Source organism: Cricetulus griseus, chromosome 7 (assembly GCF_003668045.3).
Source record: "Cricetulus griseus strain 17A/GY chromosome 7, alternate assembly CriGri-PICRH-1.0, whole genome shotgun sequence".
NCBI lineage: Eukaryota > Metazoa > Chordata > Mammalia > Rodentia > Cricetidae > Cricetulus > Cricetulus griseus.
In genome coordinates, this window is record NC_048600.1 from 92787189 (window position 1) to 92814168 (window position 26980).

The following is a 26980-nucleotide window of genomic DNA, read 5'->3' on the forward strand; positions in this document are numbered from 1 at the left end:
TGTGTGCACACTTTTGTTTGTTTTTGAGACTAGGTGCCCTGGTTGGCTTGGAACTCGCGAAGATTCGACTCCCTCTAATAATTACGCGAGCACTTCCACACCCTGCCTTTGAGCACATTTTAACATTGACCTAAGTAAAGTGCATTGAAGAAAACTCATTTCAAAGTTCAATGTCAGATTCTGAGCACCCCCATTACCCCCCCCCCAATAGAGTTTCACTGTGTAGCCCCGATTAGTCTGGAACTCCCTTTGTAGAACAGGCTAGTCTTGAGCAGACTACCTTTTGAAAGTATCCTTTTTTGTAAGAGTGCACAGCCAATTCCACATAAGTCCTCTGAACTCTGGTACTGGGCATTGGGAAGGCCCTTGTTTCTGGAGAGGCCGACTGTCCTTAGAGTCAAGCCATTCTGGTATTTATCAGCTCTGATCTTGGGTATATCCCGGAACTTCCGGTGCCCTATTCATTAGTTAGGTATGCTAAGTGAGCCCTACTAGAAAGGTTTGCTGAAAGGGCTGAAACCAGACGACGAATGTGCGTTAGGCCCTTTAAAGGGGTTTACAGTGCGGTGAGTTAGTCTTTAATTTTATATTATCAGCCGTGCAAAAGTTTTATTAACTTGGGTGCCTATCAGTTTAGTAGAGGAATTTCAGGTTGGGGATTCTAGAGCCTCTGAGAACCTGGATCGCCACTGGGTCTTGCTTTGCAATTTAAGTGACCTTAAAAGAAAAAAAAAAAAATCACGGAATCTCTCTCGGCCTCCAATTTTCCAGCAGCCTTTAGAAACCCTGTCGACTGCGTGGCGGTGTGTGCCTTGTATTTTTAAGTGCAGAACACAGCTTTCCCAAGAGATCAGCGGCGGAGATCAGCGCGCGGAGAGAAAGCCTAGCCTCAGGACACCCTAACTTCCAGCCCCGGGAGCAATCCAAGCCCGCAGGCCGGCGGGGGAAGGGCTGACCGAGTTGGCGGTGGCGAGGCCAGCCGACGCTCCGGAGTCGGCTCAGACTCTCCGGCCGGAGCCCCGTGCCGGGCTAGGTGGGGAGACCGGCGGCGGAGAGGGACGCGCGCCTCCGGGCCCGGAGGAGTTAGGTGACGTCACCTCCAGGACTCGCTTTTTCATTAATGAAACCGGCCGGCGCGGGCGCATGCGCGGCAGGCCCCTTCCCTCTCGCTTCCCCCTCCCCTTTCCCAGCCGCGCTCTCAATCTCGAGCTTGCTCGCTCTCCCTCTCCCCGAGCCGTGGAAAGGATCCCACTTCCGGTGGGGTGTCATGGCGGCGTCTCGGACTGTGATGGCTGAGGGGAGACGGCGCTAGTGGGGAGAGCCACCCACAGGCGCCCTCCCCTCCCCGGGTTCCCCTCCCCACCCCTTCCCCCAGCCTCCTCGCCAACGCCCCCTTCCCTGTCCCTCCCGGCGGGCCGCGCGGGCCCCCGTCCCCACCCCGTGGGAACGCTAGCTGCCCGCACTCCTCAGCTGCTCGGCTTGCCGCTGCCTTCACCTCAGCGCCCGCCCTCCGGCGGATCCCGGACGCCGGCCCACCCGGCCATCCGCCGCTCCCGGGTCGCGGGGAGGACATGGCCGCACACAGGCCAGTGGAATGGGTCCAGGCCGTGGTCAGCCGCTTCGACGAGCAGGTAACGGGCCCGCGGCGGGCGGGAGGTGGGAGCGGGTGGGGTGGGGATGCGGTGGGTGAGGGGAGGAAGGATCTGCTGCCTCGCGGGCTGCCGGGGGCTCCGCAGGCCGTGGAAGGGCCGGGGCGGGGGGACACGAGGGGGCGGCCCGGGGATTCGGCGGTGAGCCGGGACTCTCCTTCCCTCCTAAACCGGGGGGTGGGGCCTTGCCCATGTCCAGCCTTCCATCCCCTTTATCCCAGCCCTTCCGCTTGCTCTTGGGGGATGAGTGACCTGGGGGCGCTTTCAGGGGCGCTCCATCTGGATTTAATCGGTTCTCTCTTACTCCTCCCTTTTTTGAAAGGAGGTAGGTAATACTAGTTAGGGTGTCTCTCTTCCATTAGCACCCGCCACCCTCGTAACCGGGGATAACTGAAAGAACCCCGGTCTGTTTGTGTATGTACCCCCAGTAGGCGCAGGGTAGTATTCCGCCCCACCCCCATTTTCTGTCCCTTAGGGGCAGGAGTAGGGAAAAGCACAGGTTTTCTTACTTTTCTGCTCCGGGGCGTCAGGTTGCCTGTAGACTGTAGCACACACACTAAACATCTTTTTGATGTCCCCCCACCAGCGTTCCCATAGGCTGATGACACAAGGCTGCCCTTTACGTTGCTGTTTGCAAGGGAAACCGTGGTTCTGAAATGATTCCCCCTTTTTCCTTCCTTGATCTCCCCCCACCCCCACCCCCGAGTCCCTGCTTGCCAGAAGTCCGAGGATGTGAATATTGGCTTTCTCAGTGAGACTCTTCCCGGAGTAAGGGGAGAAGGGTGAAAGGAAAGGGAAACAGCGGCCACAGACTAGAGAGACCAGAGACAGCAGGGATGTGGTCCTAGTGCCGCTAATTCTGCTCATGGTTTGTTGTTGTTTTGACTTGCTTTTGACTGTTCACCAGAGAACTTTTAATTGTGACTGCTTGGGATGGAGGGAAAAGTTTCGTAGTTTAGGAAGGCTACTTTTTATTCGCCGTGTTTTCCCACACATGGACTTTTAAGGCGGAAGAGGTAATCCACATGTAGCCTTTTGTCCCTGAGAGCTAGTTTAAATTTTATGGACTGTAGATAGTGGCTGGTTTAAAGGATGGTTGTTTTCGTTTTCTGCAGTTCTGCCAGGGGCTTCCCCTGAGGGAATTGTTTAGAATTGAGCCAATCTATTTGGCTTAATGGCTGCAATCACAAAACTGATTGTGGGAGCTGACAGGTAGAAGGGTTTCTGTTTAATTTGACCAGAAAATATTTTTATAGGACTCAGTGTTTTGGATCTGACAGATTGGGGAATAGGCCCAGGGAGTTAAGAACCTACATAGAGCTGAATGCAGTGGCCCACGCCCTTAATTCCAGAACTCGGAGACAGGGCAGGTGGATCTCTTGTGAGTTTGAGGCCAACCTGGTCTAAATAGTAAATTCCAGGATGCCAAAGTTATGCAGGGAGATTCTGTCTCAAACAAACAACTGCCCCCCCATAAAACATAGGTAAAATAAAATTTCATAGATAAAATTTCGTAACTGTCAGACTTCAAGGAGTTGGTTCATTTACCCAGTTCCCAGAACAAGAGTTATCTGAAAAAACTCTTCTAGAGGATGGAGTAAATATCATTATATAAATGGTTGAATTACAGAGCATTGGATTTAAATAGAGCATTAAGTAGAGTGTTAGATTTTAAACTTGATAGAAAAGCCTTGTTTGCAGAACTTTAAAAAAAGGACTTAAGGGGCCAGAGAGATGGGCTCAGTGGTTAAAAGTAGTTGCTGCTGAGCAGAGGACCTGGGTTTGGTGTCCACCATTCATATGGTTCACATTGTTCTTAACTATCATCTGTAAAACCAAAAAGAAGAGAAAAATTTAAAATATGCATAGACCATCCGTTCTATACCTATAGAGTTATGAAGTAGCAACAAAATAGTGGTATGGTTGGGGTCACCACACATGAGGAACTGTATTAAAGGGACGAAGCATTAGGAAGGTTGAGAACCACTGGCATAGACAAACCAAAACTGAACTCACGAAGAGCGTAGTCTTAATGAGGGGTTGAGAAGGATTCACCTTACAATTTTCCCCGATTTAAAAAGACTCTGTGTGTGTGGGGGGGTGGGTGGGTGGGTAGGGGTGTGTAGGTGTGTAGGTGTGTGTGTGTAGTGCCCTCAGAGGCCAGAAGAGGGTGTTGGATATGTTCAATCTGAGGTTATAGGTGGGCATGAGTTTCCAACCTGGGTGCTGGAAACCAAACTCTGGGTCTCTGATAGAACAACAAGCAGTCTTAACTATTGAGCCATCTCTCCAGCCCCACTCAAATGTATCTTACTGTTGAAAGTATTTATTTATTTATTTTGTGAAAAACTGAGGTTCTCTGAGAGAGGTTAAGTGCTGTAATAGACCTAATGAGCTTTATAGTGTGAGAAATGTATTGAATGATAGACAATTAAGGGAATGCTTTTTGTAAGTATCTCATAGAACTTGTTTTAATAACCCACTAAATATAACTAGAAGAGTTTGCCATTTTGATTTTTGCCCCTTTTGAGACAGGGTCTCACTGTGTAGTCTTGACTGCCCTGGAACTCCATATACAGATGTTCTCATTCACAGAGATCCCATCCCCCATGCAAAAATGAAGGCATGTACCACGATTCCTAGCCAGAGTTTACATTTTTACCAATGACAGAAAAAAAAGCCTAGTACGTACTGGTATTTGTATATGAGAATCCTAGTTATTTCAACTATTTTTTTAAAGTGTTAAATATTCATGTTGTCTGTAGTTGTTTCACTGGCCTCGTGGAATGCAAGCTGCTTTTGTTGTTGTTGTTGTTGTTTTGTTTTTCGAGACAAGGTTTCTCTATATAATAGCCCTGACTGTCCTGGAACTGTTTCAGGCTGTCCTAGAACTTGTTCTGTAGACCAGGCTGGCTTTGAATTCACAGAGATCTGCCTGCTTCTGTCTGCCTCCTTAGTGCTGGGAATAAAGGTGTGCACCAACACTGCTCTGTGGCTAGCTGCTTCTTACTATAGCCAACACGTGTATGTTGAACTGCTTCAGTCACCAGAAGCATGAACATGTGTAAAGATGACAACTCAGTTTATGACTGCATGGATGGATGTGTAGTACTTCTTCCATTGTTTGAATTAGTAGCCACCATGATGACAGGTGTACCAAACTCTAAGGGGACCTGACTAGAAATTTGATGCAGTTTGGACAGTAGACCTGATTAAAAATATGGTATCTACCATGGAGCTGCATCTCCAACCTTTCCACCTTGACTTGAAAAATTTATTTTTTTCATCTTGACATTTTGAGCACAAATCCATGCTGATTATAATGCATGTAGGTGTAATATTTATGTCCTAACGAGTGAATGTTGCCAGTTTTAGAAGTAATTTGTTCCTTTATTAAGAAATGGCATTTATAAAGGTAGACACACACTGAATGGAACAGATACATATTCTGTTTCTCCTTAGTCTGCTTTTATAGTGTCAAATAAGCTTTTAAACTAAAACTAGTGACCCAGTGGTTTAATAGCTCTGTTTTTTAAAGTTACTATTATTATTTTTTTGTGTATGGGATTTTTTACTGGCATGTTTGTGTGTACACCACATGCAGGCAGTGCTGACAGCGTAGAAGAGGGCATCTGATTCTCTGGTATTGGAGTTTCAGCAGGTTGTGAGTTTCCAGTGGGTACTGGGAATTGGCTCTGACCCTTAGGTAGAACAGCCTATGTTTTTTACAAGCTGAGCCCTCTCTCCAGCCCTCATTAGCTCAGTTTCTTAACAAATTAAAACCACTGTGCCTTTGTTTTTATTTTTATTTTTTCGAGACAGCCACAGCTACATAGTCAGAACCTGTTGGGGGAAAAAAATGAATTTTATTCTGCAAAAAAAAGTCTTGCCAGGTGTTGGTGGCGCAGGCTTTTAATCCCAGCACTCAGGAGGCAGAGGCAAGCGGATCTCTGTGAGTTCGAGGCCAGCCTGGTCTCCAGAGCGAGTGCCAGGATAGGCTCTAGAGCTACACAGAGAAACCCTGTTCGAAAAGCCAAAAAAAAAAAAAAAAAGTCTTTAAGTATGTTTTACTTTTATAATTGGCCCACTTGCCTAGATATTGAAAATAATACGTTTTATTACATTTATTTATTTTTTTCTTTTTACTACTTTGGAGCACTTGAGTATCTCAGTGCCATTTGTGGAGGTCACAGAATTTAAAGGGAATCAATTCTCTCCTCTACCAAGTGGGTCCTGGGGATCAAACTCAGGTCATTAGGCTTGGGGAAAGCTTTTCACCTGCTGAGCCAGCTCACTGCATGAAAATAATGCTTTAGAACTGGAGAGACAGCTAAGTGGTTAAGACTACATATACTTGCCAGGCATTGGTAGAGCATGCCTTTAATCCCAGCACTCGGAAGGCAGAGGCAGGTGGATTTCTGTGAGTTTGAGGCCAGCCTGGTCTACAGAGTGGAGTTCAGGACAGCTCAGGCTATACAGAGAAAACCCTGTCACAAAAAAAGACCTAAAATAAATAAATAATACAACCTAAGAAAGAAAGGGAGAAAAACAGAAAGAAAAATAACTTTAAATGAACTTACTTATAACAAATCATTTGGGGGTGATTCTATTTAAAAAATAAAATAAAAAACCTTTAGGGGCTGAAGAGATGGTTCAGGTGTTAAGAGCACCCTATTCTGGCTACTCTTCCAAAAGACCCTGGCCTAATTCATAGTACCCACACAGTTCATAGCTGTCTAACACAGCTGTTCCGGGGATCCAACACCCTTACATAGACATACATGCAGACAAAACACTATTGCACATAAAATAAAAATAAATCAGCCAGGCAGTTGGGACACATGCCTTTAATCCCAACACTTGGGAGACAGAGGCAGATGGATCTCTGTGATTTTGAGGCCAGCCTGGTCTACAAAGCTACACAGAGAAACCCTGTCTCAAAAAAAAAAAAAAAAATTCATTAAAAAAACTTTCAAATATTCATGTTTTTCCTTATTTCAGAAATAAAACCCCACAAAAAAACTGCCAAGTGTGGTATCACATACCTTTAATCCCAGCACTCAGTAGACAGAGACAGGCTGATTTCTGTGAGTTCCAGCCAGCCTAGCCTACAGAGAGTTCCAGGATAGCCAGAGCTACACAGACTGTCCTTTGAATACTATGTGGTGGAGAGTTCACAGCATAAAAAAATTAGATAAGGTTTTTTTTGGGGCGGGTAGTTCGAGATGGGGGTCTCTGTGGCTTTGGAGGCTGTCCTGGAACTAGCTCTTGTAGACCAGGCTGGTCTTGAACTCATAGAGATCCACCTGCCTTAGATAAGTATTTTTAGTGTTACAAATCCCATGCTAATAGGCCACATAGATTTGTAAAAATTCAAAGCTGTTTTGAGTTTAAAAAAGAACGCATCCTCCCTAACTACTGGTCTGCAATTTTTATAAGACTTTAAGAACATTGAAAATAGATGCTCTTTTATGTTAAGGGAATAATGTTTATTCTTTTGGAATTTATCTTTTAAAGCAATTTCTTCTAGCTGATTCTCAATTGGCATCCCATTCTCCCTACTTAATGTAGGATTTTCCTTTTCACTTTTAAACTTACATTTTCTTCCTTTTGCCCTGCAGCATTTGGCTTTCTCTCTGTAAACCACTTCTCCTTCCCCTGTTAGACATTGTCTCTCTCCCGTTTGCTCATTCATCTCCTCTATAGCTGTGACAACTGGCTTGGCTCCTTCCCCTCTAGATTGCTGCTTTCTTGAAAAGGATTTATTTTATTTTATTTTATTTTTATTTTTTAAACACAGTTGTAATCACCAATGTACTGTATCTCTTCCCCACGTTCCCAAGACACCACTCTTTCTTGTATGTACAAATTCAGATCCTTATGTGTTCGTTTAATAAGCAGCTTTAACAGATGCCCTTCCCTTCCCCTCTCTTCCCTTTCCCCTTCCTCTTCCTTCTCTGAGATGGTCTTACTACATAGCCTGGGCTGACCTTGAACTCACTAGGTGGCTGAAGCTGGCTTCCCCTCCTCAGCTTCCAGAGTGCTGGGGTAATAGTTGTAGACTGTACCTGACCATATGTGCTTTTTCTTTTTCTAATAGGCTTGCCTGTTATTGAACTGGGGTTTCTAAACAGGAGCCTGAGTTTTGCTGTTATTCTGTGTTTCTGTTCATATGCCTGCTGTTAGCTGTTAGTTCTCACACATATCCTAGCTGTCCTCATCTGTTGAAAAGGAACCCAGCAGAAAATCTTTAAGGTTCTTTCAGGCTTATGTATTTTTTGTTTTGTTTTGTTTTTTTGAGGCAGGGTTTTGATGTGTAGCCCTGGCTGTCCTGGAACTCTAGACCAGGCTGGCGTCAAACTCAGAGATCCTTCTGCCTCTGTCTCCCTAGTGCTGGATTAAAGGCATGCGCCACTGTCGTGCAGCAAACTTTTCTTTTTTAAACGAAGTCCTTTAGTTTTCTTACCTTTATAGAATTGGCCACTGAACCTAGGGTCTTGTGCATGTTAGGCAAGTGCTTGGTCATTAAATTGGGTACCCAGCTATTTTTATATTTAATTTTGAGATGGATTCTCACTAAACCAGGCTGGACTTGAACTTGCTGTGTAGTCTAGGCTGGCCTTAAACATCAGCTCTTCCTTCCTCAGCCTTAAGGGTAGCTAGAATTACAAGCGTGGGCTACCACACCCCGCTACAAAGTCTTTTTTAGTGGACTAAACTCAGTCCTCTTAACTTACTGATTTCTTATGTGATATTTAAAAATTATTTAGTTTTTATTTCATGTGTATCCATGTTTTGGATGTATGTATGTCTATGTGAAAGTGTCAGATCCCTTGAAATTGGAGTTATAGACAGTTATGAGCTGCTATGTGGATTCTGAGAATTGAATCTGGGTCTTACAGTCAGTGCTCTTAAGCACTAAGCCATCTCTGTAGTTCCCTTATGTGGGATTTTATAGAACCTTAGTGCACATAGGCCTTGGACTTGGTTGAACGCAGTTTTGTTTAGTCTTCTCACCAAATTGTGAAAGGCAGGTGAAGCTAGACATAGCTGTTGGGATGCTCATGGACACCATAGTTTGCCAAGTACAGTTAGGGTCACATAGGGCATCACCAGTGGCATATTTTGTTCCGTTCCTTTGAGCCCCCCCCCCCCCCAGTCTAACTGTAGCTCTGGCTGGCCTGGAACTCACTTGCTATGTAGACCAGGATGCCCTCAAACTCAGAGATCCTTCTGCCTCTTCCTTCCGAGGGTTGGGAATAAAGATCTGTGCCACCACCACCCAGCCAGTTGTGTGTGTGGTTTTTATATGACTAAGGCTGAGGGCTGAAGTGGCTTAAAAACAAAAAAAAAGTAGTGAAAAATTTGCCTTTGTTTTAAATGTTGAAAGATGAATTTTATTCACTGTCTATAATCAGTTAGGAGATGTTGATTAGGAATGGATTTTTAAAAAAGTGCTTGACAGAGGAACTTAAACGTTGGTATTTATATTTCCTCCCATGGAGGAACATATATTTTGAATCTAGTTTCAGATTGTGGTCTTGGATTTGTCACTTTTTTTTTTTAAACAAACAAACAAAAAACCAGGGTCTTTCTGTGTGTTCCTGGCTGTCCTGGCCTCCCGCAGTAGACCAGGCTGGCCTCACACTCACAATGATGCACTTGCCCCTGCTATCATACCTGGCTTGGATTTATCTCTTGTTAGCATAGTCATATGAATGGAAAATGTGAGTGCCTTGAAAGTCTGTAAGATTAATCACACATAAGAACGATTCATTTTCGGCGGGGGTTGGGGTGGTGGGGTGGTGGCATACGCCTTTAATCCTAGCACTTGGGAGGCAGAGGCAGATGGATCTCTGTGAGTTGGGGAGGTCATCCTGGTCTACAGAGCGAGTTCCAGGACAGGTTCCAAAGCCACAGAGAAACCCTGTCTTGAAAAAAAACCAAAAAAAAAAAAAAAAAATTTCTTTACAGTTTTTGGGGGTGGGGTGGGGTTTGAAACAGGATTTCTCTGTAACAAACCATGGCTGTTCCGAAACAAGCTCTGTAGACCAGGCTGGCCTCCAATTCACAGGGATCTAGCTGCCTCTGCCTCCCAAATCCTGGGATTAAAGGCATGTGCCACCATGCCTGGCTTATACAGCTTATTGACTATTGTATTTCACTAAGGAGAGTGATTAATCTCTACCTTTTTCCTGGAATGTATGTTGGTTATCCTTTAGCATTTGTTGACAGATACTTAGGGTACTGATAGCATCCTTTTGTAATTTATGGATCTCAGTAATTGATTGCATTCTCCTGCTTTATCATCTAGTTTGTGGCATACATATAATATGGTCTTTTTTTTGGGAAATACAATATAATAAGGTTGTATGAATTGGGCCAACATTGGACAAGTTGTACTTTATTTTAAATATTGCAGGTTTTTTTTTTTTTTTTTAAGATTTTATGTATCTACTATGTGTATACAGTCTTCTGCCTGCATGCCAGCAGAAGGCACCGGATTTCATTCAAGGTGGTTGTGAGCCACCATGTGGTTGCTGGGAATTGAACTCAGGACCTCTGGAAGAACAGTCAGTGCTCTCAACTGCTGAGCCATCTCTCCAGCCCAGGTTTTTTTTTTTTTTTTTAATATAATTATTTGGCTTCAAAATTTATTACTGTCAGCTGGGGGGTGACATAACACTTTTAATCTCAGCACTTGGGAGGCAGAGACAGGTGGATCTTTGCGAGTTTGAGGCTAGCCTGGTCTACAGAGTGAGTTTCAGGATAGCCAGAGCTACATAAAGAAACCTTGTCTTGAAAAACAAAACAAAATGTGTAGCCCTGGCTGTCCTGGAACTTGTTCTGTAGACCAGACTGACCCGTGGCCTCAAACTCAAAGAGATTCATCTGCCTCTGCCTCCTGAGTAAGTATGTATTATTTATTTATTTACTTATTTATTATTGTACACACACACACACACACACACACACACACACACACACACACACACACACGGGAGTACTCACCATAATTTACAGATCAGGACAACATTTAGAAGTTGGTTCTCTCCTTCTATCATGTGGATTCTAGGGATTGAACTCAGGTCTACAGTCTTGGCAGTAAGTCACTGAGCTAAGTAAATAATAGATTATTTCCTTTAATCTTCTTTGGAAAAAATGTACATAACATGAAGAATTTTGTTGTTAAAGCAAAAGCTATGATATGGTACATAATAAGCCCTTAGTTTTACGTCTTTAAATTACTCAGACTGTGATGGGGCATTCTTATTGTAGCCTTCAGATTTGTTGTTCTGAGGTTTTATACTGATCATATTGTTGAATTATAACAACATGTTTTTTAAGGGTACATGGTGTTTTAATTAAAAAAAAAGGGTTTTTCATGTGTATGTCATGCTTATTTTCCATTGAGAGTTTTGTGTTTGTATGTGTATAAGACAAGTTATGTGAGGTATAGGAAGGCTCTTTTTTTTCTAAATGGAAGCTTAAGAAGGAGAATGTTCTATAAAAGAAGTGGAAGGGGAGGTTGTGGTCAGCTTAAACTGTTAAAAGGCTTAGGATCAATACTGAAGTAGAATATGGGCATCTTAAGCTATTTGCACAGGATTGACTTGTTCATAAAAGCGTTGTGTTGTTTCATCTAACTTCTCTTGGAACACTCCCATTTTCTTAGGGAAGGGAAAGATCAGACAAAATTTGACCTTGACAATAGAAAAGTTGTATTTTAGTGAATATGAACTGATGGGTAGTTTCAGCCACCTGTAAATCCTTGTATCATTATGGCAGAGTCTGAAGTGAGTAGCACTCAGAGGTGTGCCAAAGGAAAACTCCACTGTTAACATTGTAAGTAATGACTGGTTTTTATCGAACCCACTGAGGGCGTGTGTAGTAGGTTGGATATATTTTATTCGATTTTATGTACATCAGTGTTTTGCCATGGGTTTCAGGTTCCCTGGAACTGGAGTTACAGACTGTTGTGAGCTGCCATGTGTATAACACAAATAATAAAAGTCCCAGAGATTGATGATATTGGGGTTCAAGCTTCAGGCAGAAGATCAAAGAAGCAAAGCAGCCAGCCACTAGCTCTTACCTCTGTGTTAGGCTGAAAGGGCTGTCTTGTCTCTACGAATCCTCAGAGACAATGCTATCTCCATGAATCCTCAGAGACAAAAGCTGAGTTCCTGTCTCCTCCTACCTTTTATTCCTTTCGCCACCCAGCCATATCACTCCTGTCTCCACCTCCCTAGTGCTGGGATCAAAGGCTTGAGCTCTGCTACTCTTTGCTCTTGTGTTGCCAGGGTGGCCTTGAACTCAGAGAGATCCATCTGCCTATCTCCTGAGTGGGATTAAGTGTATGCCACCTCGCCTGGCTGTATGGTTTGCTACTAAGTATGGCTGTAGGGATTAGAGGTGTGTATCACCATTTTCTGATCTCTATGGTTTGTGGATAGCTTTGTTTTCTGAACCCTCAGGCAAACTTTAATAAATCATAAATAATATGTCACCATACATGTGGATGCTGGGAGTTGAATCCAGATCCTCTGGAAGAGCAGTCAGTGCTCTTAGTCACTGAACCATCTCTCCAGCTCCAACTGAATATATTTGACCACTTAAAATGTTCTATATAAACTGGGTGTGGTGGCATGTGTCTCTAATCCCAGTGTTCAAGAGGCACAGGCTGGTGGTTCTCTGAGTTCAAGGCCAGTCTGGTTCACATGGTGACATATGCTCGCTGACATGTGCACTCAAACACACACACACACACACACACACACACACACACACCCCTGTGATACATCCAGTTATGTGCTTTGAGTATAAGTAAAAGTGGCTTTTGAGTCTTTGGTTATATCATCAAAAGAACTGTTGAGACGATAGCCCCAAGCTAATTTGAAGTTCTACCTAGTTATATTGAAGACTTAAAATTTTGTGGCACTCAGGGGTGGGGGTGGGTGGGGGGTGTGAGGGTGTGTGGGGGTGTGTGGCACTAATTACCTCTGAAGTAGCAGAAACTTCAGGTGCTAACTTCCAGAGTGCATGTTTTCTATAGACCACAGCCTGGCACTCTTAGTTTGGCTGAGGTTTGTTACTATAACCAACAACCTGTTGCATGCTCTTACTCATATTTTATAGCATTGAGTGTCTTATCCAGTTGAATTTCAGAGAACTTATTTTTTCCTGAGGAAATGGTCTCTTATTTCACTCTACCTCCTGACCAACAATTAAACAAGATGGTATATTTAGTGCATGAGGTATGATGTTAATTTAGTCAATAGCAGTATACTTATGATTAAAAAGAATGACTTATTTTATTTTTTTTTCGAGACAGGGATTCTCTGTAGCTTTGGAGGCTGTCCTGGAATTAGCTGTTGTAGACCAGGCTGGTTTTGAATTCACAGAGATCCGCCTGCCTCTGCCTCCCGAGTGCTGGGATTAAAGGCATGCGCCACCACTGCCCAGCTAGAATGACTTATTTTTAATCATAATTTTATACTTAGATAATGACCTTTTGAGTAATTATGTCTCATAACAATTTCAAGTGATGCTTTTCTGCTTAATTGTTGACGGATTTTCTAGGGTTGTCCTCATAAGTAATTGGGGCATAAGGAAATGATTCTTACCACTTTGGGTTTGCAGTAACCTGTGTAATAAGGAAAAACACCCTCCATTGGAACTAACAGTGTGACCTTGGGCACTTTACCTCTGTATCATCTTTTTATGTTTTCATATGTAAAATGGGAATAACATCTGGGCTCACTTAGTGTTTTCAGTGTGACTTTTTTTTTTTTAAGAAAGTTCATTTGATTTTTTAAAAATTTATTTAGCCATTATTTTATGTGCATTGGGATGAAGGTATCAGATCCCCTGGAACTAGAGTTACAGACAGTTGTAAGCTGTCATGTGGGTGCTGGGAATTGAACCCAGGTCCTCTGAAAGAAGAGTCACTGCTATTAACCGCTGAGCCATCTCTCCAGCCCTCAGTGTGACTCTTATATGGTAGGAAGCTGTAAATAGTCACAAGAAATATATGCAGTTTGTGTGGTATCTTTTCTATCCTTTCAAGTTTGGTGATGCTCATTTCTATATACAGCTTGAAGCCGAGGGATATCTTTTGCTGCTTCTCTCTCAGATGTGTCTTGTGTTTTACCTTTTATGTTCATGTTAGAATAATGATCCATTCTGTTTGGGTTGGCTGTGTGTTAGAGGTAGACAGAGGATGTAAACATAGAATCTTTAAATTTTCAATTGAAAATACTTACTTTTGTTTGTATGGATATGCACATGCCATGGGGCATGTATGGAGTTCAAGGACAACTTTGTGGATTCATTTCTCTCCTTTCACCTTTATGTGACTGAACTTGGGTTACCAGGCATGCATGGTAAGTTGTGTCCCCAGTCCTTTTTTTTTTTTTTTTTTTTTTTAGGTAAGTCTATGGTAGCCTAGGTTGGTCTCAAACTTGACCTCTTGCTTCATCTTCCTTAGTGCTGAGGTTATAGGTGTTCATAAATTGGTTGGTTAGTTGGTTTTCTTCTCTTTTTTGATACCCCAAATGTTGGGGTCACAGGTGTGCAGTATCACATCTGGTTTGTGCAGTACATTCCATTTAGAATTTGGTTATACTTGGAGCAGCTCTTTGAATTTTGGTAGTATTAAAGTACCTTCTAGTGAGTTCTTTGGTGGTTTTGCTTTTATTTCTGATTCTCTATTTTTTCAGTTTTATTTTTCTGTTTAGCAATTTTCTAGTCTTCATTTTTTAATTAATTAAGACAGGGATTCTAACATACCTGAGGATGACCTTGAACTTTGGATCCTCCTATCTACAGAGTGCTGAAGTTATAGTCCTGCGTTACCACCCCTCCATGTTTTATACAGTACCAAGCTTTTTTCTCTGGGTGTTCTAGGCAAATAGTCTACAAATAGCTGTAGACCCAGCCTATTGTCTTGAATTTTGGAGTATTATTATTATTATTTTGTTGTTGTTGTTTTTTCGAGACAAGGTTTCTCTGTGTAGCTTTGAAACCTATCCTGGCACTCCCTCTGGAGACCAGGCTGGCCTTGAACTCAGAGATCCGCCTGCCTCTGCCTCCGGAGTGCTGGGATTAAAGGCATGCGCCACCAACGCCTGGCTAGAGTATTATTTTTATCCTATTGCCTTTATCAATTTATCAATGCTTTTCTCTTCTACTTTGGGGCTAGGAAAATGCTTTTATCTATCAGGCAGATCTTACTCTGTTTTGGTAATTGATAAGTCAATAGAGGAAGAGAAATATTTGTGTTTCTTGGTCTTGGTCTCTCATAAGTGAATTTTCAGGAAATGGGGAGAGAAACTAGGTTTTATTTTGATCAAATGTTGGCAGCAAAAATTGAAGACCAGAGGTCTTATTTCTATCTTGATGTTAACTACGTTTGTGAAATATGAATCTCCTGAATTCTGAGACTGTTTGATATGGAAAGTAGAAGTATATATAAGCTGACAGTTCAAATCCTTTATAATTCTTCAAATGTACTAATTTTCGTCTCTCTTCAATCTAGTCCTCTGAAAAAAATAATCCCCATCACTAATTAATTAGACATAGAGCTATAGTTAGGAGTCTGAGATTATTTAAGTCCTATTTCTGCCATAGCTCTCACAGATACTTGTCTGGCTCCTTAGATTAGAAGCAAAGTACTAATTCATAGCTGAAGATATGGGAAGTATAGTATAACTCTAGAGGCAGCAAGTCACTTGCAATACCATGACTTGGAAGCATTGCTCAGTATTTATTTATTTATTTATTTATTTATTTATAGACAGGGTTTTACTATGCAGCCCTTGCTGGTCTGAAAGTCTCTATGTAGACCAGACTGGACTCAAACTCACAGAGATCTTCCTGCTTCTAACTCCTCAGTGCTGGGATTAAAGGTGTGTGCTATCACACCTGGCCACAGCTACATTGTTTTGTAATTCACTTTTTAAAACTTACAATGTCAACATTTTAATTTTTTTTGTTTTTGTTTTTGTTTTTCGAGACAGGGTTTCTCTGTGGCTTTGGAGCCTATCTTGGAACTAGCTCTTGTAGAGCAGGCTGGTCTCGAACTCACAGAGATCCACCTGCCTCTGCCTCCCCAGTGCTGGGATTAAAGGCGTGCGCCACCAATGCCCGGCTTTTTTTTCTTTTCTTTTTTTAACATTTTAATTTTAGGATTACATTTTTTCACATATTTAGAAATTTTAAGGGATTACATGTAGTTAAAATTTTTTTAAAAACACGTTCAATTTTTTTCCTATGCTGAATATGAATTTTTAAACAGAAATTATCTTGGACTAGGGATATAGCTCAGTGGTAAGGGACTTTTGTAGCACGCACAGCCCCCCCCCCCCATCCAAACAAATTCCAGCAGTGTAAGTTTAATGTAAGGGTTTTATCTCAGTGAGGTGAGTAAGTGGTGAAATGGTTAAGGTGTAGGTGCTTGTTACTATGCCTTTGGCACTATCTAGAACAGATGCTGCCACTACAGATGTGAGATGAGGCTGGTGAGATAATGTAGTGGGTAAAGATGCTGCCATTAAGCCGACCACCTGTGTTTGATCCCCCCACTTAATGGAAAGAAAGAATGGATTTCCCCTAGTTTATTCTCACTTCCACACATGTGCATGGGGTGCATGTACAGGCATTTGCACACATAAACTGTTAAAAAAAAAAAGTGAAGTGGTACTTGCTTATAATTGTAGCACTTGGGAGCTGAGGCAGGAGGACAAGATTTCAAGATCAGGCTAGTGTAGTGAGACCTTGTCTCCCATTCCCAAATGTGAGATGATGAATAAGGAGGAAGCTTGATTACAACAGGTAAATCAGGGCTTGGGGTGGAAGGGAGGAAGAATGGGTGAACAGATGGAACAGTTTAGGACACTTAGCAGTATGGCAGACAGTATGGAGGCTTTAGCTGAATGTTGAGAGCCTATCTATCTTTGTTAATGGTCATTAATCACTAGAATTGAGATAAGAAGAGGTGAGGACTGACATTAGATAGTTGTTAAGTTGGCATCAAGTTACCTAGATAAGCTTGTCAGATTTAACAAATAGAGATACATGATACTCAGTTTAAAAGCAAAATTTTTTTGGCAGGTTGGCCTTAAACTCAGTTTGTAGTCCAGGCTGGCCTCAAACCCATGATCCTTCTGCCTCTCAGCCTGAGTATTGGGGACTGCAGGCATAAGCCACTATGCCCAACTGTCCAGTTAAATTTGAGTGTCTTATAAATAGTAAATGAGGTTTTAGTGTGTGTTTCTTAAATATAGTTGAGGCATGCTTATAAACAGCACTCACGTTTCTCTGAGCATTAGCAACAATAACCTAGATATTACCTAGAGGGTGGTGGATGTGGGACAGAAGAGAAACTGAGCCAGGATACAGATTTTTTATTACTGTATTTTCCTCTCATGTATTACATCCCAATCATAGTTCCTCCGCCCTCCTGTCCTCCCAGTCCCCACCCATCAACCTCACCTCAGATTTTTTTTTTTATGAGAAAATATCTAGAAGATTATTAGATAATTGTGACAGTGTTGTTAGTGGGTAGTATATGAGTCATGAACCTTAAGAGGAGTAGGTTTTTAAAAAGAGAAGTTTAGGATTTGGCCTTCTTCAGCTTTACATTTAGTGTTTCTAAATTTACCTTTTATAACTTAACAGTAAGTTTGTTTACTTTAAAAAAGTACTTGTGAGCAGCTACTAAGCATTCCTTGCATCTACTTCTCCTTATATTCTTCAGCTGTTTTACAGGAAACACCTTTCCCAGACATCTCACTATCCCAAGGATTTAATTATTTATTGTGCAGTGGAGGTTAATAACTGGCATACCATTTTTTTGTCTGTCTGTCTCTGTATGTTTTTTTGAGATAGGGTCTTACTGTGCAGTCTTAGCTGGCCTGGAACTTTCTATGTAGACCAGGCTGGCCTTGAACTCATAAAGATCTGCTTGCCTCTGCCTCCTGAGGTATCATCATGCCTGGTGTCCTGCCAGTATTTTACTATAAAAGGCAGTTATGAGACTTAAGTAAAATTCATGACTTAAAAAATACCGAGGGTCGGGCGTTGGTGGTACACGCCTTTAATCCCAGTACTTGGGAGGCAGAGGCAGGCGGATCTCTGTGAGTTCGAGGCCAGCCTGGTCTCTAGAGTGAGTGCCAAGATAGGCTCCAAAGCTACACAGAGAAACCCTGTCTGGAAAAACAAAAACAAAAACAAAAACAAAACAAAAAAAAAAACTGAGTCAGAGTCTGTAGTGAGTGGCACAGGTATTAATTCTAGCCCACCTGAGGTATAGGAAGACAAATCATGAATTTTAGGCTATTCTGGGGGTGCATAGCAAGTTAAAGGCCAGCATTTAAAGAACAACAAGGTACAGCAATTTTGTAACTTAAACTTATCAGCAGAGGATTTGCCAGCATGCATAGTGTTTTGGGCTCAATTCCCAATACTATGGAAAAGAAAGATTCAGGTAATATTATGTTTTATATTTGTCTACTTCCAGCACAGTAAGCCTGTCAAAAATGTTGACTTGTTTGTGTTTATAAATTTTACTATTAAAATTTACTATAAAATTTATAAAAGTAAAAAAAAAAAAAGTAAAAGCAGAGGGGCTGGTGAGATGGCTCAACAGATAAAATGTATTTGCTGCTGTTGCAGAGGTCTGGGCTTAGTTCCTGACAGCTCACCACCATCTGCAACTATATTTCCAGGGTATTAGACCACCCTCTCCTGGCCTCTCAGAGCACCAGGCATGTACATTCAGGCATACACCTAGACACATAAAATAAATCTTAAATGACTGTATATTCATTAGCATTAAGCCCCATAGGTATCTTTGCTCAGCTTTTACTCATCCCATTTCATCTATGTTGCTTGCTCTCCATTATTTTGAAGTGATCCCTCATTTCAGAATAACTTAGTCTTCATGCTCAGTTAGGAATTAAAAACTTTTACTTAGTTCCTTATTTTATCTTTTTTTGTGCATGTTTATGTATATATTTGTATTTGTGTATATGTATATTCTCCTGTGGAGGCCAGAGATTGACTTCAGGTTTCTTCCTTTTGTTGGTCTTCACCCTGCCCCACCCCCAACACACACACCCACACACACACACACACACACACACAGGGTTTCTCTCTGTAGCTTTGGAGCCTGACCTGGAACTCTGTAGACCAGCGCTGTAGACTAGGCTGGCCTTGAACTCACAGAGATCCTCCTGTTTCTGCCTCCCTAGGGCTGGGGTGAAAGGCATGTGCCGCCACCGCTGTTGGTATTCACCTTTTTAAGGCAGGGTCTTTGTCTGAACCTGAAGCTTGATGCTTTGCTTAGATTGGCTGGCTAGCAAGTCCATGACCTCCTGTCTCTGACTCCCAGTATTGTAGTTATAGGTACATGTCACCATGCACTTATGTAGGTGTTTGGGGTCTAAACTCAGGTTTGCATGCTTGCATGACAAGCATTTTATCCCCTGAGCCATCTGCCCAGACTCAGTTCCTGATTTTCTATGGGAGTATGTTCTCATACAGGCAAGTGAAGCTGTCTGAGCCCTAACTATTGAGTATGTTGAAGGATGTGCTGATTGTAGAAAGACTTGTTGTTGTACCCCCCCCCCCTTTTTTTTTTTTTACAGATCAGGCTTTGTGGGAGTCAGATATAGGGATATATTATGAACTCTTAAGTAACTCGAAACAAAAATGCTGTGCACAAAGCCAGGCATGGTGGTGCACGCCTTTCATCCTAACACTCGGGAGGCAGAGGCAGGTGGATCTCTCTCTGTGACTTTGAGGACAGCTAGGGCTACATGAGAGGTGGGGGGTGGGAGTCGGGGAGAGTTCTACACAGATAAGATTTATTATTAGAAGTAAATGTCAAATTCCCATAGACCTGCCAGGAAGGCATCTATCTGTGTGATGAACATAAAGTGCACAGTATTGAAATCACCCTGTCACTATTACTCCCTGCATTTAGATAGTTGAAATAGCATTTTCTCTTTCTGGACCTGGCCGCCTTTTCTGCAGGACTCCTAACAGTTCACTGACATCTCCCACTCACATTTTCAGATCTCGTTTGTATTCTTGGATTAATTCGTGTAGACTTCAACTTACATAAAGCAGGTAGATGGGCTCTTCGTGCTTTATGCAAGCATTCTGTTGATACTTAGCAATGCTTTTCCACACCTGAAGATCTCTTTGTTTCTGTTACAATACTTGAAGGTAAAATCGAGTAGTTATGTGTTTGGGTTACCTAATAGTATGTATTCCAGTGGTTTCTGTCTTTCTTCCTTCTTCCTCTTCTTTTTTTTTTGGGGGGGCTCCCTCCTTCCTTTCTTCCTTTTAAAATTTAAATTAGAAACAAGCTTCATTTATATGTCAATTCCAGTCCCCTCATCCTCCCCTCCTCCCCTGCCCCCTACCAGCCCCCATCCCATTATCCCCTTTCTGCTCTCTAGGGAGGGTGAGGCCTTTGGGGGATCTTCAAAGTCTGTCATATCATTTGGAGCAGGGCCTAGACCCTCCCCTGTGTGTCTAGGCTGAGAGAATATCCCTCTATGTGGAGTGGGCTCCCAAAGTTCATTCGTGTACTAGGGATAAATACTGATCCACAGGCTGGAGAGATGGCTCAGAGGTTAAGAACAGTGACTGATGCTCTTCCAGAGGTACTGAGTTCAATTCCCAGCAACCACATGATGGCTCACAACCATCTATAATGAGACCTGGTGCCCTCTTCTAACATGCAGGCAGAACAGTATGTACATAATAAGTAAATCTTTTAAAAAAAAATACTGATCCATTACCAGAGACTCCATAGATTAGCCAGATCTCCAAACTGACATCCTTGTTCAGGGGGTCTGGATCAGTCCTATGCTGGTATCCCAGCTATCAGTCTGGGGCCCATGAGCTCCCTCTGTTCAGGTCAGCTGTTTCTGTGGGTTTCTCCAGCCTGGTCTTGACCCCTTTGCTCATCACTCCTCCCTCTCTGCAACTGGATTCCAGAGTTCAGCTCAGTGTTTAGCTGTGGGTGTCTGCTTCTGCTTCTATCAGCTACTGGATGAAGGCTCTAGAATGACATATAGGGTAGTCATCAATCTCATTACCGGAGAAGGGCTTTTAAGGCATCCTCTCCACTATTGCTTAGATTGTTAGTTGGGTTCAACCTTGTAGCTCTTTGGACATTTTGTCCTAATGTATTTTTTAAAACCTTCACGTGTTCTTTATCTTCAAGTCTGTAGTTATTTCTGAAATTTTGAGTGTTTTACTCTTTTGCCTCTTCATTTATTATGTATAGTATATGTTCTTTTAAAAATATCCTTACTGGCCGGGCAGTGGTGGTGTTGCTCACCTTTAATCCCAGCACTCGGGAGGCAGAGGCAGGAGCCTGGTCTACAGAGTGAGTTTTAGGATAGGCTCCAAAGCTATAGAGAAACCCTGTCTCAAAATACAAAAACAAACAAAAATATCCTTCCTGAACTTTGGGGGAAGAGTGAGAAGTCAACGGTTTCTTTAGAAACGCTAGCCTTAAGTAAGTTCACTTGAAACTTGTTTAAAAGGACTGGTGTCCTGGATCCACTAAACACCTATGAGTTTTGGATCTTTGGAAGTGGTTATAGTTTTCCAACGGTCTCCATAGGTAGTTTTTATGTAAAACTGGGCTTGTAAACCACTGTTGGATCTACGCAAGCAGGACACGTGGCTTCTGGAAAGTGTTTATTTAGGAGATGACAGCACAACCATATACATACACACCACTGCAACAAGTTCAAACAAAAGCCTGATGAGCTTTAAGAATCAACATTTTTAAAAACACTGGAGGCTTTTGAAGTAGTGAAGACCAGATGAATTAAAATTCCAGGGATAAAAGAGACATTTGTAGGTGGGCTGGTGGTAGACACGTGCTGAAGGAAAAGATGAACCAGAAATGAACAGAATCATACTAAAATTGTAGCATGTCCTTAGCCCACTTCAAACTCTGACTGGATTGCAGTCATCAACTTTCTCCTTTTGCTTAAAGTAGAGATTCTCACTGACTAGGAAGATAACTTGTGGAGTTTTAAGGTTCTTTCATTTGCAGTATCCAGAGTACAACAGTTTCTAGAGATGTATAAAGGTGGGAAAAAGTGGTCTGTACTCAAGAAGCAAAGTAAACTGTAGAAGCAGATTCAGAAAGATGGCCTCAGACAAAGACTTAACACTACCAACAAAAACCCCAACTTGTAATGTGAGGCTGGAGAGATGGCTTAACAGTTGCTGTTCTTCTAGAGGACCTGCATTTAGTTCTCAGGACCCACATTTGGGCAGCACACAGCTGCCAGTAACTGATTCTAGGTGGTCCAATGCCTTCTGGCCTCAAGAATATCCCCTACACTGTGTGCTCAAGTGCCTGCGCGCACGCGCACACGCACACGCACACGCACACACACACACACACACACACACACACACACACACGAGTGAATTTTTTTTCTTTTTTTTCCTTTGTTTTTGGTTTTTCGAGACAGGGTTTCTCTGTATTGTTTTGGAGGCTGTCCTGGAACTCTCTCTGTAGACCAGGCTGGCCTTGAACTTACAGAGATCTACCTGCCTCTGCCTCCCGAGTGCTGGAACGAGAGGCATGAGCCACCAACGCCAGCCACACAGTGAATTTTTAAGACACAGCAAAACAGAAAATGTAATTTGCTAAAGAAAATAAGGGAAAAGATAAGTATGACTTGAGAATTTCTCTGAAGAATTGGAATCCATAGAAGGGAATCAAATAGATCATCTAGGAATCAGTAACAGTTATTAATTGCTTAAGGTCTTTCACTTATTTAATTAAAAATCTTAGGCCCAGTTCTCTAGCACTTGCTGCTGTTGTTGCAATACTCTTCATTGCTTTTTGCTCATTTGTGTTCTTTTTCTTCCCCTTCCCCTTCCCCAGCCGTCCTCCCTCATTATTGTTATTATTGGAAAACAGTTCACTTGAGTGACACTATTTAAGGTCCACCAGATCATAGACTCTGTTTTGCTCACTCACTGCTGAATCAGTGATCGGTGATAGGAGGACCCTTGGGGCTCTGAGGCTAACTAGTCAAGTTTAGTTTCATATCTCGAGGTACTAGTGAGAGATCCTGTCTCAAAAAACAATGTGGGAGCTGTGGAAGATAGATAAACAACTCAGTGGGCTTGAGCAGTTACTTTGCAAGCATGAATATTAGAGTTTGGAGCCCAGCACCGACATAAAAAAGACCAGGGTAGCCACCTATGTGCGCGTAACTCCCTCACAATGGGTGGTGGAAACATGAGAATTGGTAGGTGTAACTTTTACTGCTGCCTGATTCATGTATCCTTGACCATCATTTTGTACCTAGTGGGTGTGGGAATCCAAACCTTTGTCAGAGGAGAATATGAATCTGTCCTGGGTACCTGCTGCGTGTATGCAGTGTTTTGCATTAACTTTTAGAGACATTTCATAAAAGTTCCAGTGTTCTCTATTCCCTTTATGTGGCAGCAATACTTTTATCTCCTTGTTCATGGGCTGACTTATACCATTTAATGGAGTGACCTTTGACTTGATGTAATCTTCTCAATCAGAGATAAATTTGTCTCCCAGAGGACATTAGACAGTGTGTGGAGATACTTTGAATAGTTACAACTTTGGAAAGGTGATGCACATGGCATCTCATGGGTGGAGATCAGGGATCTGAACTGTGTGCTGCTAAGCATCCTATAATGCTTGGAAATGGGGAGTGAAGGTTGGCTCTTAGCAGTACAGAATTATCTGGTCAAAAACGCCAGTAATGCTGAGGTTGAGGAAGCCTGGCTTAGTGGCTTGGTGGCAGTAATCATAAAGCAGTTTCATCTTTTTTTTTTTTTAGTGGATCCTGGTGGAATTGTTTCTTCCACCTAATCAAAGCACCTAAACCACAGATGTCAAAGTTGGGAGTATTGGAAACAAAACTGCCAGTTGGATGTTTAAGGCTGATACTGAGAGGGGCTACTTCTGTTCTTTATTTTTCAGTTTTATGTACTCTGGCTATGGAGAAAACAGTATTTGATTCAAAGAGTAAGTGCATTCAGATAGGAGTGTCAGCCTTACGGAATTGCTTTCTCAACCAGCACTTTTTACTAGAACATCTGTTCTTGTGTGATGGATTATGTTGTGAGACTCAGGCAATCACTGGTCCAGAGGCCACCTGTATTCCTTCTCTTATGAAGTGAGTTTTTTGTTGAGAAGTACTTTTCTGTTTTATTTTTTTCAGACAGGGTTTCTCTCTATAGCCCTGGCTGTCTCGGAACTCACTCTGTAGACCAGGCTGTCCCTGAACTCACAGAGATCCACCTGCCTCTAATTCCCAAGTGCTGGAGTCAGAGGTATGCCCCTCCACTGCCTGGCTCAGAAGCACTGTTAACAGTATATCTTTGTGTGTTAACAGTATATCTTGTCAAAAACAATGTGTCTCCTGAGTCCTTTCATGGTGCTAGCAGAAGCATTTCAGGAAGAGATGAAAATCTAAAACATGTTTATGTGAGCATATATGCTACCTCTCTCTGTGTGTATACATATATTTTCTCTTTAAAAGCATGTTACTGCTGGGTGGTGGCAATGCACACCTTGGATCCCAGCACTCAGGAGGCAGAGGCAGGTGGATCTCTGTGAGTTTGAGGCCAGCCTGGTCTAGAAAGTGAGTTTCAGGACAAGCTCCAAAGCTACACAGAGAAGCCCTGTCTTGAAAAACAAAACAAAAGAAAAAAAGCATGTGACTATCTACTATCATTGGTAGTTAATTATCGTCAATATTTTGAGAACATTTTATTTTTTAATTAAATGGGGGGGGCAAGACCTGGAATGGTACTCTCACTCATAGTCTCAGCATTTGAGATGCTGAGCAGGAAGATTCCAAGTTCTGGCCAGCTTGGGCTGCATAGTAAAACCCTGTCCAGAGAGAGAGAGAGGAAGAGGGAGAGGGAAAGGGGGGGAGGGAGAGGGGGGAGAGAGAGAGGGAGAGAGAGGAAGAGGGAGAGGGAAAGGGGGGGAGGGGGAGAGAGAGAGAGAGAGAGAGAGAGAGAGAGAGAGAGAGAGAGAGAGATAATAATTGGCCTGCCTCTGCCTCCCGAGTGCTGGGACTTAAGGTGTGCGCCACCACTGCCTGGCCTGCCAACTCATTTTTACAAGAAGTTTCTTGTAAATAATAGACTTAAAAAAAGAAAGTTAAATTGTCCTTTGAGCAGCATAGAGCAGGGCTTCGTAATCCTACTTGCTAACCCCTTTAGCCAGAGAAAATTTTACATAGCCCAGTTATATAGGTACATAAAATAGGTAGATAGATCAAACACTTATTCCTAATAAATAAAAGGAAATTTATTTTACAAACATTCTTTGGCATAAATGTGATTTTACTGTTTATTTAAAGTGAATGCAAATATGCATGCTAATGCAATGAGAGTGATTATTTTTGCATAAAAGTAAACCTTCAAGTATTTGATACTGTAGGACATAGGGTATCTTTTTTGTGCTTCAGAATTGATTGATATTTTGATTTATAATTGTCATGTTGAGAATGCTGGTTTGTATTAACACATATGTAATTCAGAATTACAGAAATATGTTTAGGGTCATTTTAGAAATTGTTGGAAATTCTTTCCTAATTCCAAACCAAGTTCTGTGTGTGTGTGTGTTGAACAGTTAGAGGCCAGTGACGGGTGTTTTCCTCAGTTGCTCTTAGCCTTACTCTTTGAGATAGGGTCTCTCAGTTAAATCTGTAGTTTATCATTTTGAGTGAACTGCCTGGCCAGTAAGCCTCAGTGATCTATCCACCTGTGTCTTCCTCCCCAGCGCTGAGATTTCTGATGTGTGCTGTGGATGGTGGGGATAGAGCTCTATCTACTCCTCATGTTTTCATGGCAAGTGCTTTACTGACCGCCTTGAAGAAATATTTATTTATTTATTTAGACAGGGTTTCTCTGTGGCTTTGGAGGATGTCCTGGAACTAGCTCTTGTAGACCAGGATAGTCTCGAACTCACAGAGATCCGCCTGCCTCTGCCTCCCGAGTGCTGGGACTTAAGGTGTGCGCCACCACTGCCCGGCCTGCCAACTCATTTTTGGTTGTTGCACCTGAGTTTTTCATTGTTGCCAAAGTTTTCATGACTTCTTGACTAATAGTTTAAGAATTAGCTGGGAGCTGTAGTAAGTGTAAACTAGTGTGTTTTGAATTATATAATTTTACACATATAAATTTATCATTTTTACCTTACTAGTGTTTGAAATTTTGTTGAACTCCACCTGGTTGAAGTCCATTGTTATGAATTATATTGTAGAAACTTTTCTCATAGCTTACCAAATTTAATATTTTTGCATTTATTTATTTTATGTGTGTGAGTTTTTAACCTGCATGTATGTTAGTCACCATGTATGTGTGTTCTTGGTGAATGCAAAGGTCAGAAGAGAGGGTACTGAATCCCCTGAAACTGGAGTTACAGTTATGAGCTACCGTGTGGGTTCTGGAATTGAACTAAGGTCCTCTGCAAAAATAGGTGCTCTTAACAGTTGAATTATCTCTCCAGCCCCCAGCCTACCAGATTTCATCAGACTTTCTTTTTATTACCAGGCCTTGTAATTTTCAACTGTAAAATTATGTATATGTTTCAGAAGACTAATGCATGGAATTGGGCTAAGAGCATCTATCTAGCTAGAACTGCCTAGCCTGCTTGCTAAAGCATAGTGAGAATTTTGAGAGATTTGCAACCAAAGAACTTAAAACTGTAAAGGTTTTCCCTTCAAGGACCTATTAAAACATCATAACCACTTATAAAAACCTTATTGCTTATTAGGGGTAGGAAATTTAATTTTTAGAATTCCAAAACCATTTTTGGTAATTATCTTCTCTGTTAAAAATATTCCAGAAAGGCAAAGATTGGTGCTTTCCCCTACTGTTTGTTGTATATGTGCCATGTATGCAGAAGAGACTCAGCACTTACTGAATGTGTTTATGAAGTAGGATTTTCTGTGTTCTCCATGAGAACTGTCTGGCATAAGACATATCAGATTACAGAATGGCTCTTAATTTTTAAAAGTTTTTTGTATGTATATGGGAAGGGTGGGGGCACATGAACCACAGCATGTTAGAGAAGGTCAGAAGGCAGCTGTGGGAGTGCTCTTGGGGACCAAACTCAGGTTTTTAGACATCCACATTAGCACTTTCATCCACTGAACCATCTTGGGGTCGTGTCCACCCCACCGCCCCCCAGGGTTTCTCTGTGTAGCTTTGGAGGCTTTCCTGGCACTTGCTCTGTAGACCAGGCTGGCCTCAAACTCATAGAGATCCACCTAACTCTGCCT

General features: G+C 42.2%; 1 protein-coding gene across 7 annotated transcripts in view; it reads left to right on the plus strand.

Moving 5' to 3' along the window:
• Nucleotides 1-1178: 1178 nt before the first annotated feature.
• Nucleotides 1179-26980, plus strand: part of LOC100770202 (neurofibromin) — a 235751-nt gene continuing 209949 nt past the window's right edge. For 3 of the 7 annotated variants that reach the window (XM_035447928.1, XM_035447929.1, XM_027426533.2), the window contains exon 1: nucleotides 1187-1631. In XM_035447928.1, the coding sequence (XP_035303819.1) occupies nucleotides 1572-1631 (60 nt within the window). In that variant the 5' untranslated portion in view covers nucleotides 1187-1571. Of the gene's footprint in view, nucleotides 1632-26980 lie in introns of all 7 variants that reach the window. The other 4 variants (XM_027426532.2, XM_027426534.2, XM_027426538.2 and 1 more) reach the window with 3 other exon arrangements.